The following is an 18,007-nucleotide window of genomic DNA, read 5'->3' on the forward strand; positions in this document are numbered from 1 at the left end:
GCGGCTTCTTTGATTGGCTCCCGCGAATTCTCGTGATTCGTGAAAGGGAGGGGGACTGGGTGCAGAGTCTGACAGGGGTCGGAAGGGAAGGGAGCTAGGTATAGAGTCTGACAGGGGATGGAGGGAAGGAAGGGAACTGGGTGAAGAGCCTGACAGGGGAGGGGGGAGGGAGGGAGGGACGGATGGGTACAGTGCCTGATGGGGAAGGAGGGGGGCTGGGTATATGGCCTGACAAGGGAGGGAGAGAAGGAGAGAGAGATTCCAGACCATGGGAGAGGAGAGAGATTCCAGGCTATGGGAAGGAAAGGAGAAAGATGCCAGACCATATGAGGGGAGGGGAGGGGAGGAAGGGGAAGACAGAGATGTCTGACCATGGGAGATGGATGAGATAGTGCATAGGGATGGAGGGGAAGGGGAGACAGAGGGAGGAGATGGTGCACAACGATGGGTGTGACAGGGAAGAGATAAGAAGAAATGCTTCTTATGGATAGATGGGAGTAGGGGAGAAGAAAGAGAGAGGAGATGGTATACATGGATAGATGTGAAGAGAAGGCATGGAAAAGTAGATTTTGAGAAGAAAGCAGAAAAATGGAAGAAAGTTGAATGTTAAAAGTTAATGCTCAAGATGGATGTATATAAAAATAACCACAAAAACTGACTTCTTGTTAAGTTAATACCCACAGAGAGTGATCAAGAGGTTTTATAACTGCTCAGAGATGTGGAACTCTACAGGGTAACCTAATCCAAGTTACCCAGCCACAAAGAGTTCACCTTCCAGTCATTGTACCATCTGAGGCTTGGTGTTAAAGACAGGTTAAGTCCTTTGAGAACTGGAAAAACGCTTCTCTCCTAATGCCAGTATACAAGGTGCAAAGGTCACTGGAATAGTAAAATTGGATTACACTTATCTTAAAGCAATATCTTTGGGGGTCCCAACGTGGCCCCGTTTCGAATTCGGTTGGAAGCTTCAAAGTTTCGGCAGCGACGCAAGTGCAAGCCACTAAATCAATTGGATATCATGGTATTAAGAGTTGACAATCTCACAGGATAGGGTCTCCTGAAGTAGAATTCGAAACGGAGCCATGTTGGGACCCCCAAAGATATTGCTTTAAGATAAGTGTAATCCAATTTTACTATTCCAGTGACCTTTGCACCTTGTATACTGGCATTAGGAGAGAAGCGTTTTTCCAGTTCTCAAAGGACTTAACCTGTTTTTAACACCAAGCCTCAGAGAGTGTTCAATATCATAAGATGGTGCAATGACTGGAAGGTGAACTCTTTGTGCTGGGTAACTTGGATTAGGTTACCCTGTAGAGTTCCACATCTCTGAGCACTTATAAAACCTCTTGATCACTCTGTGGGTATTAACTTAACAAGAAGTCAGTTTTTGTGGTTATTTTCATAAGTTGCTTTCTGGCTTTTTTGATACATTATCCCTGATTCTCAAAGGAAACAAGATGGATGTAAGGCAGAAAGTGAAGGAGAGAAAACCAGTAAATGGATAAGGTGGCATTGGATACACAGTTAAGAGCACAGACAGAAGGACGTGCAGCCAGAGACTGGGAAAGATGGTTTGAAAGGAGAAAGATGCCAGACCATATGAGGGGAGGGGAGGGGAGGAAGGGGAAGACAGAGATGTCTGACCATGGGAGATGGATGAGATAGTGCATAGGGATGGAGGGGAAGGGGAGACAGAGGGAGGAGATGGTGCACAACGATGGGTGTGACAGGGAAGAGATAAGAAGAAATGCTTCTTATGGATAGATGGGAGTAGGGGAGAAGAAAGAGAGAGGAGATGGTATACATGGATAGATGTGAAGAGAAGGCATGGAAAAGTAGATTTTGAGAAGAAAGCAGAAAAATGGAAGAAAGTTGAATGTTAAAAGTTAATGCTCAAGATGGATGTATATAAAAATAACCACAAAAACTGACTTCTTGTTAAGTTAATACCCACAGAGAGTGATCAAGAGGTTTTATAACTGCTCAGAGATGTGGAACTCTACAGGGTAACCTAATCCAAGTTACCCAGCCACAAAGAGTTCACCTTCCAGTCATTGTACCATCTGAGGCTTGGTGTTAAAGACAGGTTAAGTCCTTTGAGAACTGGAAAAACGCTTCTCTCCTAATGCCAGTATACAAGGTGCAAAGGTCACTGGAATAGTAAAATTGGATTACACTTATCTTAAAGCAATATCTTTGGGGGTCCCAACGTGGCCCCGTTTCGAATTCGGTTGGAAGCTTCAAAGTTTCGGCAGCGACGCAAGTGCAAGCCACTAAATCAATTGGATATCATGGTATTAAGAGTTGACAATCTCACAGGATAGAGTCTCCTGAAGCAGAATTCGAAACGGAGCCATGTTGGGACCCCCAAAGATATTGCTTTAAGATAAGTGTAATCTAATTTTACTATTCCAGTGACCTTTGCACCTTGTATACTGGCATTAGGAGAGAAGCGTTTTTCCAGTTCTCAAAGGACTTAACCTGTTTTTAACACCAAGCCTCAGATGGTGCAATGACTGGAAGGTGAACTCTTTGTGCTGGGTAACTTGGATTAGGTTACCCTGTAGAGTTCCACATCTCTGAGCACTTATAAAGCCTCTTGATCACTCTCTGTGGGTATTAACTTAACAAGAAGTCAGTTTTTGTGGTTATTTTCATAAGTTGCTTTCTGGCTTTTTTGATACATTATCCCTGATTCTCAAAGGAAACAAGATGGATGTAAGGCAGAAAGTGAAGGAGAGAAAACCAGCAAATGGATAAGGTGGCATTGGATACACAGTTAAGAGCACAGACAGAAGGACGTGCAGCCAGAGACTGGGAAAGATGGTTTGAAAACCAAAATCACCAGGTAACACAGGTAGGAGAAATGATTTTATTTTCAATTTAGTGATTGAATTGTGTCAGTTTTGAGAAATTTCATTTGCTGTCTATATTTTGTACTGTTCAGGAAGAAATGCATTTGTTTCTATTTCTCTGGGGGTTGTACTGCATGCAGAGTCTTGCATCTTAGGGTTTTGTTTGTATCAAGTTTTATTTCAAATTTGATGAATCGCTTAATCTTAATGCAAAGCGATGAGCAAATTTAAAAAAAATAAATAAATAAATAATACATCACCATATACAGGGAGTCAGTATATATTAGTACTTTTAGTTTGTGGTCCTGTATTTGCATAGGGGTTATCTGTGTTCTGCATGTGTGACCAAGGCCAGGTGTTCTGGTAGGAATGAATGTTGAGAAACATACAGTTTGCTTTGCGTAGTTTAATTTTGTGGTTAACCATTATGTATTGTTAATAAGATTATATTGTGTGTATATATGAAAAATGAATGGAAAAAATGGTATTACAATTACAGTAGTACTATTATGGGGGCGGGGTCTGGGGCGGAGATTGGGCAGAACTTGCGCCCCCCCAAAACAAAGAAACATTCCGCTGCCTATGAGAGACAGTATGATAATCTGTGTCCCAGAGAGTTTAAGACATGAAACTAACATGAGATGTGCTTAAAGTCTTTCTGACTTTCTTTGTGTAACCTGTGTTGGACCCGTTGGGGATAAGGTGAGATATCCTGAGATTGGATTATAGCTGAGAGCAGCATGCCCCTTTCCTGCCATGCTGCTTCATCAGAAAATGCTAGGCCAAGTTGGGCAACCTTTATACACAGAGAGCTGAACGAATGTCAGCACTATCCCTAGTGGGCTTCAACATTATTTAATGTCAGAACCAGAAATTCACAGAGCTCCACAGATCTCCTGCGATGAATAGGTAATTAATTAATATTAATTAATAAAACAAAACAAGACTGCTAGAGAGGCTATTCTGAAAATATTTGTGAAATATAGTATTTAAAATTGCAAAACTCTGGTTAATGATATCTTATAGGCCACAGGTTGCCCACCCTTGCATTAGGTAGAAGCCTTGCATCATGATTAGCTAGCAGAACCTCAATCACTACTACTATTTATTAAATCACCTCAGTACCATAGCAACAGAGACGCCTTATTATTATTAGAATTCAGACACTGGGGGCTCAGGGCTTACAGAGAAAGAAAAGATCCCCTGCTATACACATTTCTGCAAATGAATAAGTCTATTTGCTGGCGTATAGGATGCCATCAGTGTATAAGACACACCTCCTTTTTAAAAAAAAGTTTTTTTAGAAAAAAATACTTATGTGCGTGTACAGTGCCTCCTCCCTGCCAGGCACTGCTCAAAGCCCCCTTCCCTCCCAGGCTTTCCACCCTGTTCCCCCCTCCCTGCCCATCTGTCTTACCCCCCCCTCCCTGTCCTGTCCATCTGTCCTACCTCCTCTACCGCTGGAATCCCTGGTGGTCTAGAGGTGCGCTCCTGCCCCGCTGCTAACCCGGTCGGTTGATCGCTGCTGTGGCTGCCCCAAGTTCTGGCTTCTTCAGCCACTAAGTGGCACTGAGCAGGAGAGTGTTTTGGTGCTCCTGCTTGGCGCTCAGCGGCTTTCTGACTGATTCCCGCAAATTCTTGCCTAAAACTTAGAATGTGAGCCTACTAGGGACATAGATAGTACCTGCATAAGTGTTCAGAGCGGCGAATGCCTAGTGGCACTACAGAAATGATTAATAGTAGTAGTACATAGATGCTAAAACGAATGAACATCCTTTGCAGTGCTTGGCAACATACAAAGGGGCTTGCACTTCAGAACCATCCTTACCTGACTTGATGACAGCATGGTGCTAGGCAGTTGCTCACTGGCTTTAAGCTCTAGAGGAGAGGAGACGGAGATCTGGGAGTCCTGACTGGCTGGCTGCTCTGGAGACAGGGCATCGCTGCTGTCCTCATCAAAGGAGGAACTGTCAGCCACAGTGCCATAACTCATCTGCCCATCTGTAACAGAAAGCACTCACATAAGAGACAGGAGCCAAGCTGTGGGTTACATGAGCATGCAACCTGTGCAATATCCCCTGCAGTGATCCAAACTTATACAAAAACTGGCATGAGGTATGGGTGCACACTATTACAGGAACATACGAGGGCCTAGAAAAAGAAAAAAAAAAATCTCTTTATTTAATAATTTGCCTAAAATTGCTAGGAAAAGTGTGGGTTGTGATTAAATGGGCTCCTATGCCTATTCTACCAATAGGAACATCTAGCTTAGCCCTTCCATTTTCTGTTCTCTTCCCTTTCTAAATTCTATCATTGACCCAGCACAGATAAGTTGCTTTAGCTCGTGCTACAGTGGGTCTCATGACAACTCCCTCCTTCACAGAAGCTCAAATATTACAGTTTGCTCAGTTTAACCACAGGGTCCTGTGTCTTTGGAGATCTGTGCAGTTCAGTCATCATCTGTTTCAACCATGCAGCTGAAACAAATGCTATTTGAATCACCCAGAGCTTTGCAGTTCAAACTGAGCAAGCTGGAATTTCATGGCCTACCTATTTTGTCTGGTTCTGCTGAGGGTGGCCTTGTAACCTCGTAATAACACCTATGCCAGAGTTAAACCTAAAGAAAAGAAAAAAACCACACACATACTTTGAGACTTAAAGGATATTGAACACTCAGAACAGGAAAACCCTCTGCCCATATCCATGGAAAGAATAACCTAACCAATTCCCAATCCAGTATGTGTACCATCAAGTAACCTTGCTTTTAAACAGATCCTAGCAGTGACAGCTTGGAACCTCCTCCCTATTTCCTGTACTCCCTTTTGCTTACCAATGATGGCCTCCTTCAGACTGCTCTCCACAGGGAGGATATTCTTCTCCACCAACTCCATGGGGCCAGGCCTCTGTGCTATCTTCTCATTCAGATCATCTGCCAGCCGTGCCCGCTTCAGCTTCAACTGCTTGGCTTGCAGGGACGGTTCTGCAGATGTCTCTGCTCAAGTAATTAAAAAAAAAAAAAGACAGACAAAGACATAAGTTCTCAACACAGGCCCATAGAAATCAAGTCAGACCCAAGATAGTCCTCTTAAATCCCTAAGTTAGGAAGAAAGACAAAAATATACACAAGCAAAACGAACCAGAGGGAAACAGTACCACAAACCAAATGTGAAGCAAATCAGTGAAGTGGGCCACAGATAGAACACTAAGGCCGAGTCAGGAGTTGGAGGAAACAGATTTTAAAAGGACCTGATACAGCTTGTGTTTCATCATGTGCCTGTGTCAGGGGTTGCAATTGCCTTACACTTTATAGGAAGCTTAACTTTGTTCACTGGACATTGTTTTACTATGATTGACAAAGGAAGTGCTATACTACTGAAATATATGATTGTGACTCCTGATACAGGCACATGCCAAAACACAGGCCATGCCAGGCCCTCTAATAAAATCTGCTTCCTTCAACTCCTGATCGCACCTTGGTGTTCCATCTGCAGTCCACTTCATTGATTTGTTTAAATAAATAAATGACTTTATGTCTACATCTCTCTCTGGTCTCCCAGGTTATTCACACATTGCCTCAACCTCTCCCCAAACTTCATTACCTTTCTCTCAACCTCTATTTCACACTCTCACTCACTATCCCCTTGAAATTCCCACTGGTCTCTCACACCCATAATTCCCTGATCTGTCCCTCATCAACATTCTCCTGCCCACCTCATACCAAATTCTATCCATCTTCTGCTCAACCTCAGAATCCTATCCATTTTCTGTTTCTTCCCCACAACCCCAAAATCTTCTGCTCTATTCCATTTCTCTCTCCCACCAGCCTCAGAAACCCATCCATCTTCTGCTTTCTTCCTTTTCTATATCCCCCACACACCTAATCTCTAAATTCTATTCTATTCCCATTCTCTATTTCTGTGGAAAACACTCTCTTCCTCCCTGTCTTATCAGCTTGCAGTCCCAGAGTCATCTTTGACTCCTCTCTCTCTCCCCATTTCTGCTCAGATCCAACAAACCACTAAAGCCTGTCGCTTCTTTTTCTATATTTCCACCAAAATCAGACCTTTCCTTACCAAGCGCACTATCAAAACCCTTATCCGCACTCTCGTTACCTCTTGCTTAAGACTACTGCAACTTGCTTCTCTCAGTTCTTCCACTCAGCCATCTCTCTTCCCTTCAATCCATTCAAAATTCTGCTGCATGACTTACATTCTGCCAAAGCCGCCATACTCACATTACCCTTCTCAAGTCACTTCATTGGCTTCCAATCTATTTACGAATATAGTTCAAACTCCTCTTACTGACTTTCAAGTGCATTCACTCTGTAGCCTCTCAATCTCTCTCCTCACTTATCTCTCCCTATGCTCCTCCCCCATGAACTCCATTCATCAGTTAAGTTCCTCTTATCCATACCCTTCTCTTCAACTGCCAAATCCAAACTTCTTCCCTTCTATTTTGCTGCACCGTAATGCCTAGAACAGACTGCCTGAATCAATACGTGAAGCTCCATCTCTAGTATTCAAATCTAAGCTAAAAGCCCACTTTTTCGAGGCTGTTTTCAATTGGGTCATTCCATGCGAAGTGGTCCAATATTAAAAATCATCCCCACTTGACTTCCTCCACATTGAATACATTTTTGTGTGGTTGTTCCCTATTGCCTCAAATGAAACCATGTAAAATATTTCAGGTAGATCTTTTCTGGTTTCAGACCTAGAGGCTCTTGAATGTAGGTCCCTCTCCGAGTACTGTGCTCTGCGCAATTTAAAATGGAAACTTTGTCTAGCCACTACATCCCAACAAAGCTTCCAAGAGAATTTAAATTTTGGCGATTAATACAACCCCTATTACTAACTTAATGTGCAATGTTTGGAATGTAACATTAGTTTATCTCCCCTGTTATGAGCCAGCAAAGAAGGCAAAAAATGTTAGAAAAGAAATTTCATGCCTACTTTGAGTCCTTCATTGCTCCTGACCTGTATTTCGATTCAAGTCATCACTGTTCCAGCAGTCATGGCACATGACATGCACATAAGATTTGCATTATGAAGTTTTGCAGCCAATTGGAAGCAAACATATAATTACGCAAATAAATATTAGTGCTTCATTTAAATTTTGGCCATTTTTTGGGTGCAAATATCTCAATTGTGCATCGTCCATTTTTTTTTATCACTTGAAAGGGCACCTTTTTTTGCTACAAAAACCATTGTTTCATATTTGACCTGGCCTTGTTTTGGTCAATATTTAGGTCTCAAATGCACGTGCGCATTGATGCAGTGGTAGAAAAAAGGGCATCTTTGGCATCCTATTATGTAATATGCAAATGAACTAGATTGTGTTTGTTGAGCTTGCCACGCTAACTCAGGTTACCACATCCACTATTGTTGTAAATGGCCCCATCAAAATGGACATTTAAGGCTCCTTTTACAAAAGTGCGTTAGGGCCTTAACACGTAGAACAGCGCGTGTGGCTAGCCGCTATCGCCTCCTCTTGAGCGGGCGGTGGTTTTTCGGCTTGCGCGCGCTAAAAACGCTAGCGCACCTTTTGTAAAAGGAGCCCTTAGGTTGTTGGTGATTCATTGCAAATTCAATACATTCACTTGAACTCTGTTCTCCCTTTCATAGTCTGTGTGTGTTCCCCCTTATGCTTTACTTCAACTCTGGCTCAGGATTTCAGAATTTGAATCGGCATAATTAGTGACTGCTTGCAGCATGACACTGTTGCAGTTCATGCCTTTTTTGAAAGCTTAAATTGCCTTTATGAACCATCTTTTCCTGAAATCAAAAATGTATCCTAAACTAAACTAAACTAAACCTTAGGTTTGTATACCGCGCTATCTCCGCAAGCGTAGAGCTCGGCACGGTTTACAGAATTAGGATAGAAAGGAACTCCAGAAGAAGAAGGGTAATAGGAAAGGAACTAAGAGGGTAGAGTGGGGTCAAGGTACCAGAGAGCGGGAGGTGTTAGATTTTTGAAAAGAGCCAAGTTTAGCAATTGATCTGCAGCACAATACAAACAGTTTGATAATCTTTGCTGTCATTACAAAGATTTTGGAATTTCTTTTGAATGGAATTTTTTGGGTACTAGCCATGTAAAATCACCCTGTGATGGTATTTTTTTTTTTTTGGGGGGGGGGGGGAGGACAGTAAAATGACTTGCTGCACATAGCAGCTTGCAACAGCCTCTGGAAAATCAGTTCTTGACTCCAAATGATTTGTTTAGCTTTTGTGAAGAAATTATTACTGGGGTCAAATTCTTATTCATCTCAAAGGAAGACACTGAGAAATTAAGATCTATTTAGGAATCCAAGTTTAAGAATGGCCATACAGTAGCTGGAACTCGGGAAAACCAGCAATTTAAGCCAATTGATGAAATCAAAATTTGTGGCAGCAGAGTATCAAGAGATGAAACATTTTTCATTGCTGATTCCACTAAAGCTGATAATCATCCTTCCTTTATTCAACTTGTCAACCTGAAGTCTGGCCAATATAATGCTTGCATGTTTGACAATTGTCGGTGGAATTGAAATATCTCTGAAATCTCCTCAAAATACAATGATGCCTTAATAAACCTTTTGCATCCAAAAGACCCTGCTCAATCTTTTCATTGGCCCATAAAAAAAAAAAAAGATACTGTGTGGGTTTCAAAGGAACATACAGTGGAACCTTGGTTTACGAGCATAATTCGTTCCAGAAGCATGCTCGTAAACCAAATTGCTCGTATATCAAAGCAAGTTTCCCCATAGGAAGTAAGGGAAACTCGCTTTGATTGGTTCCACCTTTCCCCCTTCTCTAGCAGACAGCAAAACAACTAGTTTTCTTGCTGACAGACTTGCAAATTCACCAGATACAACCTTCACCCCTGCCACCTGCACTCTCACTGTTCCTCTCCCCATTTTGAGCAGTCTCCCCTTTTCCTCTTGCTGAGCCTTGTTCTACACTTCTTCCACCCAGCATTCACACCTCCTCCCCCCTCCGAGGCTACCGGCGCTGCTCCATTCCCCCCCCCCTTGAGGCCACCGATGCTGCTCCATACCCCTCACCGCGATCCGGCATCCCCCCTGCGAACCGGCATCCTCCCCCCGCTCGCGCTGCCCCCCTCCACCGCGATCCTACATCCCCCCCCCCCAAGCACGGCAATGACATCCCTTACCCCGACTGGGCACTGGCACCAGCACCGGAAGATCTTCCCTCTTCTGGCGCGGCCTAGGCTGGGCGTCGGAGATCCTCCCTCTTCTGGTCTGGGCGGGACTGGCTTTGAGCATTTGCGCATGTTCAAAGCCTTCTGGTCTCGCTCTCTCCGAGATTCTCAGATTCAGAATCTCAGAGAAAACGAGACCAGAAGGCTTTGAGCATGCGCAAATGCTCAAAGCCAGTCCAGCCCAGCCCAGCCCAGAAGAGGGAGGATCTCCGACGCACCGCCCAGCCTAGGCCGCGCCAGAAGAGGGAAGATCTTCGGGCACCGGCACTAGTGCCCAGTCGGGGACACCAAATTCAAGGCATTGTACTCAGGCTAGCTGTATGTTGAGCAGCATTTGAAGTGACTGTGAAACACGTTTTGTCTTTGAAATGGTTACTCTTAATCAAACCATACTGACCTTTGATCACATTAATAAAAAGTTATTAGAAAGCCACAAATTTCTAATTCAAAGTTTTTCTCATTATTCCAGTGCCTGTCGACATCTCCCACATATTTTAACATTAAACACAGGTTGAAACCTTGATGCACTTTTTCAGGTCTATTTTAAGCTATTAGGATTAGCAGGTCAAAAAAATGTGGTTTGGTGAGTTTTGTAGCCAAAGAATTGCTCTTTCAGATGGTGCAAGAAAGAAGGAAATTGGAGGATGTACAGCTGTGATATATCAACATGCAGAACAGGAGAATCACCTCCACGAGTCAATTGCAAGCAAACAAACAGTGGAGATGTTCAATTAAAACAGGTGAGCTAGTATGTTTCACGACTCTCTTTTATTCACTCATTGACTCGACATGTACATGTTTCAGCCACACCAGCCTGCATCAGGAGTCTACAACCATAGACACACAAAAATGATTAATGGCCGTTTGGGGGAGGGTGTAGATGGGCTGGAGTGAGTTTTGTTGGGTGCACTTTATTATAAATTATACACAGAGTAAAAGCCCGGGGATGTGTCACAGTTAACACCCTTCTGGGTGTAAGCCATGTGACAGCCTTTACCGCTGGATGTTCCAGTGGGTGGCTGTGTGACTGAGGGCTCTCCTGTGTTTATCATTCCTTCATTAGTGGTAGTTATATATTTGTCACTCCACCAGTTCTGCTCTTGTCTCATCCCCTTATCTGGTTCCAGTTCTTGGGGTCTGGGAGGTTTACTTTTTTCTAATTCAAAGTCAGCATGGCTACTCAAAAAACCTTCAGGTTTTCCATGTATTTTTATACAACACTACCCCTTCCCCTCCATGTCATTACCATTAGTGGTTAGTACAGTGATGAAAACATTATAAAGTGGCATCCTTCATTTACCAAAGAGTGAAAGGGCAGACTTCTTTTGAAACAACAAAAGAAATTGACCCTATTAGCTCCATAAAAGACACACACAAAGAAACTTGTGGAGAAACGATGATGGCTTGTTGATGGCTTTATTAGAGCAAACAATTAATCTACATAAAATATCTAGGGCCGGAACCTCTAGAAACATATGGTCCCTACATGGTCCATGTTTCGATACAATTGCCTTCTTCAGGGGTCCTTACTGGTCCTAAAATTGAACTTGTGGATTAAAACAAAGGATCTCTACATAAACCAATGCGCTCAAAGCAGCAGCGTCGTGCTCCAAGCTCCCAGGCTCACAAGTGGGCAGACTTCTTTCACACACCACAGAACAGGTATAGAATGGGCAGTGGCAATGCAAGCTTCCCTCACACACATGAACGACTAGAGGTCATATTCACCAACTGTCCTAGAGGAGCACAAACAGGTCAGGTTCTCCAGCTAGTCCTAATGAATATGCATGAAACAGAGTTGCATACGATGGAGATAATGTGTGCACCAGACCTAATTGTGGCCCTCAAGGACAGGAAATGAATGCCACTGTTCTACTGAGAGTGGTTGCTTGCTTACTTACTTTTACTTAGTTTTTGTTTAGGTGGCAGACCTTTTGAAGAAATGTGAAAAGTACAGACAGTATAGAGGCAAATCCTTCTTTCCAATCACTGATTGTAGTACCTTTTCTGCTATACATGTATTTTTCTATGTTTTTTTTCTCCTTATGTATGAGCAGTATATGTAAAAAAAAATTGGAACTTGAGCTTTAACCCTACTGGAGTGCCATTCATAAGCACAGCAGGGTGTCCAGCATGGCATCAATTGTTCTGGCAATATGGGAGAGAAAGGCGGGGTGGGGGTGGGTGGCAAGGAGGCTGCACAGCCCTAACAGTCTTGCATATACCTTCCAATATGTGCATCCTGACCAGCTCGGAGCGTTCAGGTCGGGAACGAATTTTCCGTTTTAGGTAATCCTCCGTCTGCAAAAAAAAAAAAAAAAAAAAAGAATAATGTCAGACCATCTGTATTCCTACTCTTTGCTACAAAGAAGAAACCGTGAAATGTCCATGCACTGAAATCCGCAGCTACAAAGGGAAAACCAGATCTACTCTTCTTGGCCAGTATTTCGTCACTTCATCCATGTTTGGGTCAATTGGTTACAATCCACCCACCACTGCATTTTTTTATGTGCTGTTCTCTTACTATGGAATACCCTCACATCTGGTGTGGAACCATTCTTTTTCAAAATTAAGGCAGCTTTAAAAACTAATTTTACTCATCTTAAAGCAGGTGTCCAATTCCTCCTGCTTTAAGATGAGTAAACTTATTGTTACACTTATGAAAGTTGGGATCATGTTTTGACCTTTAAAGTGATTTAAAGTGCAGTGATTGAGCGCGAAAGGCACAGTCTATGGCAGGGGTGTCAAAGTCCCTCCTCGAGGGCCGTAATCCAGTCGGATTTTCAGGATTTCCCCAATGAATATGCATTGAAAGCAGTGCATGCACATAGATCTCATGCATATTCATTGGGGAAATCCTAAAAACCCGACTGGATTCCGGCCCTCGAGGACCGACTTTGACACCTGTGGTCTATGGGGTAATAACCCCACTGATGATCTTTCTACCATATTATTGGTCCTGAGCACTTTTTACACTGTGGAGAATAGTGAAGGTGTTATAGTGGGCAATTTTCTTTTTGGTAATTGTCATTTACGTATTATCCACCTGGTATTAATTCATTTTTCCAAGCATTGTATTTTTGAGCTTTAAATAGAAACCAAGCTGCAATATTTTGAACAAGTTGAAAATGTTAATTTGATGTTGTGAGAGGCCTGCAAATATGAGGCTACAATAGTCAAGCCTTGATAATAATATAACAATCTCACGGAATGCAGAGTTTTAAAATCAAAAAGATAACTAAGTACAAAGAGAATGGCTCACTTCACTGCAACAAAACTAGCTTCAAACTATGCCAACATATTTCACAAGACCCCACAGTCACCCACATGCTCATCTTCAAATATAGTTTATATCATTCAATGCAAAAGGTGTAGAAAAAGAGGCTATACTGGAGAAACAAGCCAGATGCTTCAGACTAGGATTAATTTACACAAGAAATCTTTTTTAACTGCAGATGACACCTAATATTTGAAGGTTAGCTCACTATCAAATATAACTCCTAAATATTTAAAACAGTTTACTGGTTGAATTGTGTGGTCCCATAAAGAGACCAGTGCAGATTGAGGCGACAAGGTGACATGAGAGCCAACACACTGTAGTTTTAGAAGTATTCAATACTAATTTATGAGTTGCAAGCCAATCAGAAATCATTCTCAAGCAATCTTGTAAAGGTTGCAAGTTAATTGCATGTGGAAGAGTAGGATATAAGAGCAAGATGTCCTCAGCATAAAACTAAAAACTAATTCCAAACTGTTGGATCAAAAGTAATAGGGAGCTAAGAAAAATATTAAACATGGATAGAGATAATATTGAATCTTGTGGACCACCATATTTTAACTGATATAAAAAACAGAGATCAAACTTTTCCCCAAGTTGTAGACTGAATGCAAGAACAGACATGCTTGCCTGATACGGATACCAACAATGAATATGCATGAGATAAATTTGCATGTGCTACCTTCATTAAATGCAAATCTATCTCATGCATATTCATTGTGGATATCTTGAAAACCCGATGGGCTAGGTGGGTACTGAGGACTGAGTTGAGAACCCCTTCTATAAAGGGATGAGAGCTTTTAGGGTTGCTAGCAAGACACGACAGCGACTCCCAGCTCATAAGTGCTCAATGTAGTTCAGCTCACTACTAACCAGAGGATGTCAACTTCTGGCAACTGACGTCTGACAATACCACAGATCCTATAGATATTCTGTTTTGCACAGAGATAATTAAAAGTGGGCTATTTGTGTCTGACAGAACAATAAAGTGCTTTGACATTCTGATATAGAGAATTCTTAGTTTCTGCTTTGCTTAGACAGCAGTGACCTCTAGTGGCTGATTTGGTATTTTTACTTGCATACTTCGGACTCCTCTATTGTGTATCACTTGTGCTTATTTTATAGACATGGCTTCTGTATTGTGCTTTCCGTATGCTCCCCAATCTTGTCATGGACCACTCATTTGTCCCCATCAGAAGTGACAGATGTGATGTCATAAAGCAACATTTTCACGCATTAACAGTTTTGGTGCTCCTTGGGGCAACTATCGAGTCAAATATTAACTTTTTTAAAACTTTTTTTTTTTTTTTAATCGAAAACCACCACAAAGTAAAAGATTCAAAAAAACACAAGCTGACAGAATATACAGAGAAAACCTCATATCAAAAGTACATTAAAAACATTTGCACAGACTCCAGCTAATCCAGAATACTGCAACCAAACTGATCTTCTCAAAACGCAAGTCTGACCATGCCTCCCCACTCCTTGCCAAACTTCATTGGCTCCCAATAATCTCCAGAATCCATTTCAAATGTTCCTGCCTGGCTTTCAAGATCATTCACGGAATCCTGCCTCCTCTTATCCCACTGTCTTTCAACTCCTCCAGTCCCGACTCCTCCAGAACTGCCCAAAGGCTTAAACTAGCCTTCCCCTCTCCACGCGGCATCCACTATTCAGGCAAACTGGGAAAATCCCTTCTCTTCAAAATCACAGGTCTTTGGAACGACCTCACCACCCCGCTGCAGATCCTGAGCTCCCTTCAGTTATTCCGCAAACAACTGAAAACCTGGCTTTTCAGCAAATTGTAGCTCTATCCTTCCCCCCTTTCTCTCCCCCCTTCTACACATAAGTTCATGTAATCCTTTTTCTTCTTCTCTATCTACTATTTTAAGTTCTTGTAAACCGTGTCGAGCTCTATTCTCATGGAGATGATGCGGTATATAAACTTAAGGTTTAGATTAGATTAGATTAGATTAGTGTGTGTGTGTTAGGTGCCATCGACTCATGTTCGAGTCCTAGTGACTTGATGATCATCACCAAGTTTTCATGGCAGAATACAGAAGTAGATTGGGCCTTTCTTCTGTGCAGTATAAATTCAATGTTATCGCCGTGGTCGCATTAAATGTGATCCTCCGCCTCCAACACTGTCCTTCTGCTGCTAGTCTGACATCTCTGCTGAAATCTGTGCACCTTTGGGAGGCCCTGCTTGTAGTGAAACTTCTGATGGCATAGCTTTCCGCTTCTCAGATGCACAGTGGTACACACTCACAAAACCTGAATGTTTCTCCCCCCTCCCCTCACCATCTCCAAAGATAATAAACAAAGATCATCTGTGTTGACTCTTCACGGTGATCATAAATAAAACAAAGTTAACAATCAGCTCTGTAAAATCCAATCACATCTAACCCTCCCATTCTAGAGCAACAATGTCACAGATTCAATATATAGCTATGAGTCGAGTCTTATGTGGAGATCCCTTCCATAAAGGGGACCACATTTGCTGAAACATTCTCCACATTCTAGGTGATCCTCCTTTAGCATATAAATGTTCCATTTTCAAGTGAAACAATTCATTTCTCCAGTCTTAAGGAGCGAGCTACAGGCTGTCTCCAACCAAGAAGAATACAGTACACCTTCTTACTAACAAAAAAAATCTTTTGCAATAGGGCATTCCTACTCTTCCAAAGATCCAAAGATAAAAGATTAGAAAATAATTGTATATCCGCATGTAATGGTATCCTTTTCCGTAACACCACATATAAATAGTTCAAAATAGCATTCCAGAAAATTTGTATCCTATCACGTCCAAATCATATGCAATAATGTCGTAGGTGAATAATTATATTTAGGACAATCAGCATATTGAGTAATATGAGCTGTAAAAACTTGAGAGGGAGACGCAAACATCCAAAGAACAAATTTATATTATTGTTCTTGTAAGGAAATTGAGCAAGTCAGATATTTAATATTTTCATCAAAATATGAAGAACATCTCCCATAACCTGTTCTATGGATGCAAGGTATCGTAATCCTATTTTGGGCTGAAACAGCTCAAACTAACATGATAAAAAGATAAATATAATAGCCCATTTGTTTATAAGCATACCAATCACGTGCTGGTAACAACCAATCCACCCGTAAATCTCCAAAAAATTTCTATCTTCCCTGGTCCATGATTAAATCATTGATATAAAATAACCCTCGTTTTCTTCAGCAGTATAAAAAGACTATAGTACTGTCCAGGTGAAGATCTTTATTTCCCCTTACAGGAAGTGAAACAATTTGAGCAAGGAAAAATTTTCATTTGTTTATATAGCCAGGCAAGCACGAAAGACTTGAAAGACTGTGAAGACTGCATCTGAAGTAGCCCCAAATGCTCTTGTTTGAGCATAGCCCGGATCTTCTCTGGAAGACATTGGTACGGAAGCAGCCTGCAGTGCCGATTGTTTGGGCACAGAAGACCTTGATGTCAATCCACACCTGAATGAATATATGATCTGTGGTGTTAGAGAGCGATTCATGGTGCGTCATTGCTTAATATGTGTCAAAGAGGTGGACGCCTAGGAAGACGACAAGCCATACCTGAAGGGGAAGAATGTTTGTCCTTCTTAGCTTTCTTACATGAAGCATCTGCTGATGTGTGAGGCATGGATGAAGACAATGGTTTTGGTGCACGCCATTGTTACAATTAGGTCCTGAATCTCCCACCATACTGGATGACAGCGGCGAACTGAAAACTTTACCACACTGAATTTGTCAGCCTTTGAGTGACCTCTATTGATTATGCACACAGAGATCACAATGAATGTCTTGATGTTACACGCCAATTGTGAGGGTCAGAGCTTGAAATGGTCCAATTACACTGAGAATATTTCTTGAAGCCACTCAGCACCCTCATGCACTAAAAAAGCTCAATGGCCCAGAGAGCTCGTGAAAAGCATACCAAAAATGTCAACGCTACCTGAGTTGATAAAGGTAATAAGAAGGTAACTTTGAGGAGATACTGAAGACACAGCTTCTCAGTTCCACAGAAAACTTAGAACTGTTGGTTCCGCGTGCCAGTGCCAGTGTCAGGCAGGAAGGCACCTGCATTCACATGATGCAAGCACTGCCTAAAGATTTAAAGTGACAGTGTACTTGGCAGTGTCTGTACAGAGTTCCATGGATGATGTTACCCACAGGTGAAAATATGATGCCTGTTTAATCTCGGGGAAAAAAATTTTAAAAAAATCTATATATAAATAAATATATATATATATATATGGAGAGAGAGCGGGAGACAGACAGACTCTGTGCTTACTGATTGGATTTTCACTTATCTATGAATGGACTCTTGGTATTCTTGGGAGCTCATACGATTAGCAAAGAAAGAGTGGATTTCAAGTACCATGGGGCTACGAGTTAAATTGGTCCCATCCCAAACTTGAGAAAAGACAGCATTGCCTTCCCTGAAAATATATCCCAGGTTAGTAAGAGACCTTTCTATGTGGTAGGCGTCACACTGGCATGAAAGTAAGAGCTCTAGTCCTAACCGTGAATAGTTTCAACATCTAGTCGTGGACTCACACCCCTGTGAATATGGAGTGAGAAAAATCTTACCCGAGCTCGTTCCAGGCTTCTCCGCTGCTCATGAAATGCTGCAGGGCTCTTCAGAGCTGTAAGAAAATATTATAAGCAC

General features: G+C 42.1%; 1 protein-coding gene across 12 annotated transcripts in view; it reads right to left on the bottom strand.

Moving 5' to 3' along the window:
- MRTFA (myocardin related transcription factor A) overlaps positions 1 to 18,007 on the bottom strand; it is a 323,237-nt gene that overhangs the window by 84,243 nt on the left and 220,987 nt on the right. For 11 of the 12 annotated variants that reach the window (XM_033935101.1, XM_033935100.1, XM_033935108.1 and 8 more), the window contains 4 exons: positions 17,929 to 17,984; positions 12,278 to 12,353; positions 5,686 to 5,850; positions 4,684 to 4,856 (listed from right to left, as the gene is read on the bottom strand). In XM_033935101.1, coding sequence (XP_033790992.1) covers positions 4,684 to 4,856; positions 5,686 to 5,850; positions 12,278 to 12,353; positions 17,929 to 17,984 — 470 coding nt within the window. The remainder of the gene's footprint in view (positions 1 to 4,683; positions 4,857 to 5,685; positions 5,851 to 12,277; positions 12,354 to 17,928; positions 17,985 to 18,007) is intronic. The other variant, XM_033935098.1, reaches the window with a different exon arrangement.

This window comes from Geotrypetes seraphini, chromosome 2 (assembly GCF_902459505.1).
Source record: "Geotrypetes seraphini chromosome 2, aGeoSer1.1, whole genome shotgun sequence".
In the NCBI taxonomy this organism is placed as follows: domain Eukaryota; kingdom Metazoa; phylum Chordata; class Amphibia; order Gymnophiona; family Dermophiidae; genus Geotrypetes; species Geotrypetes seraphini.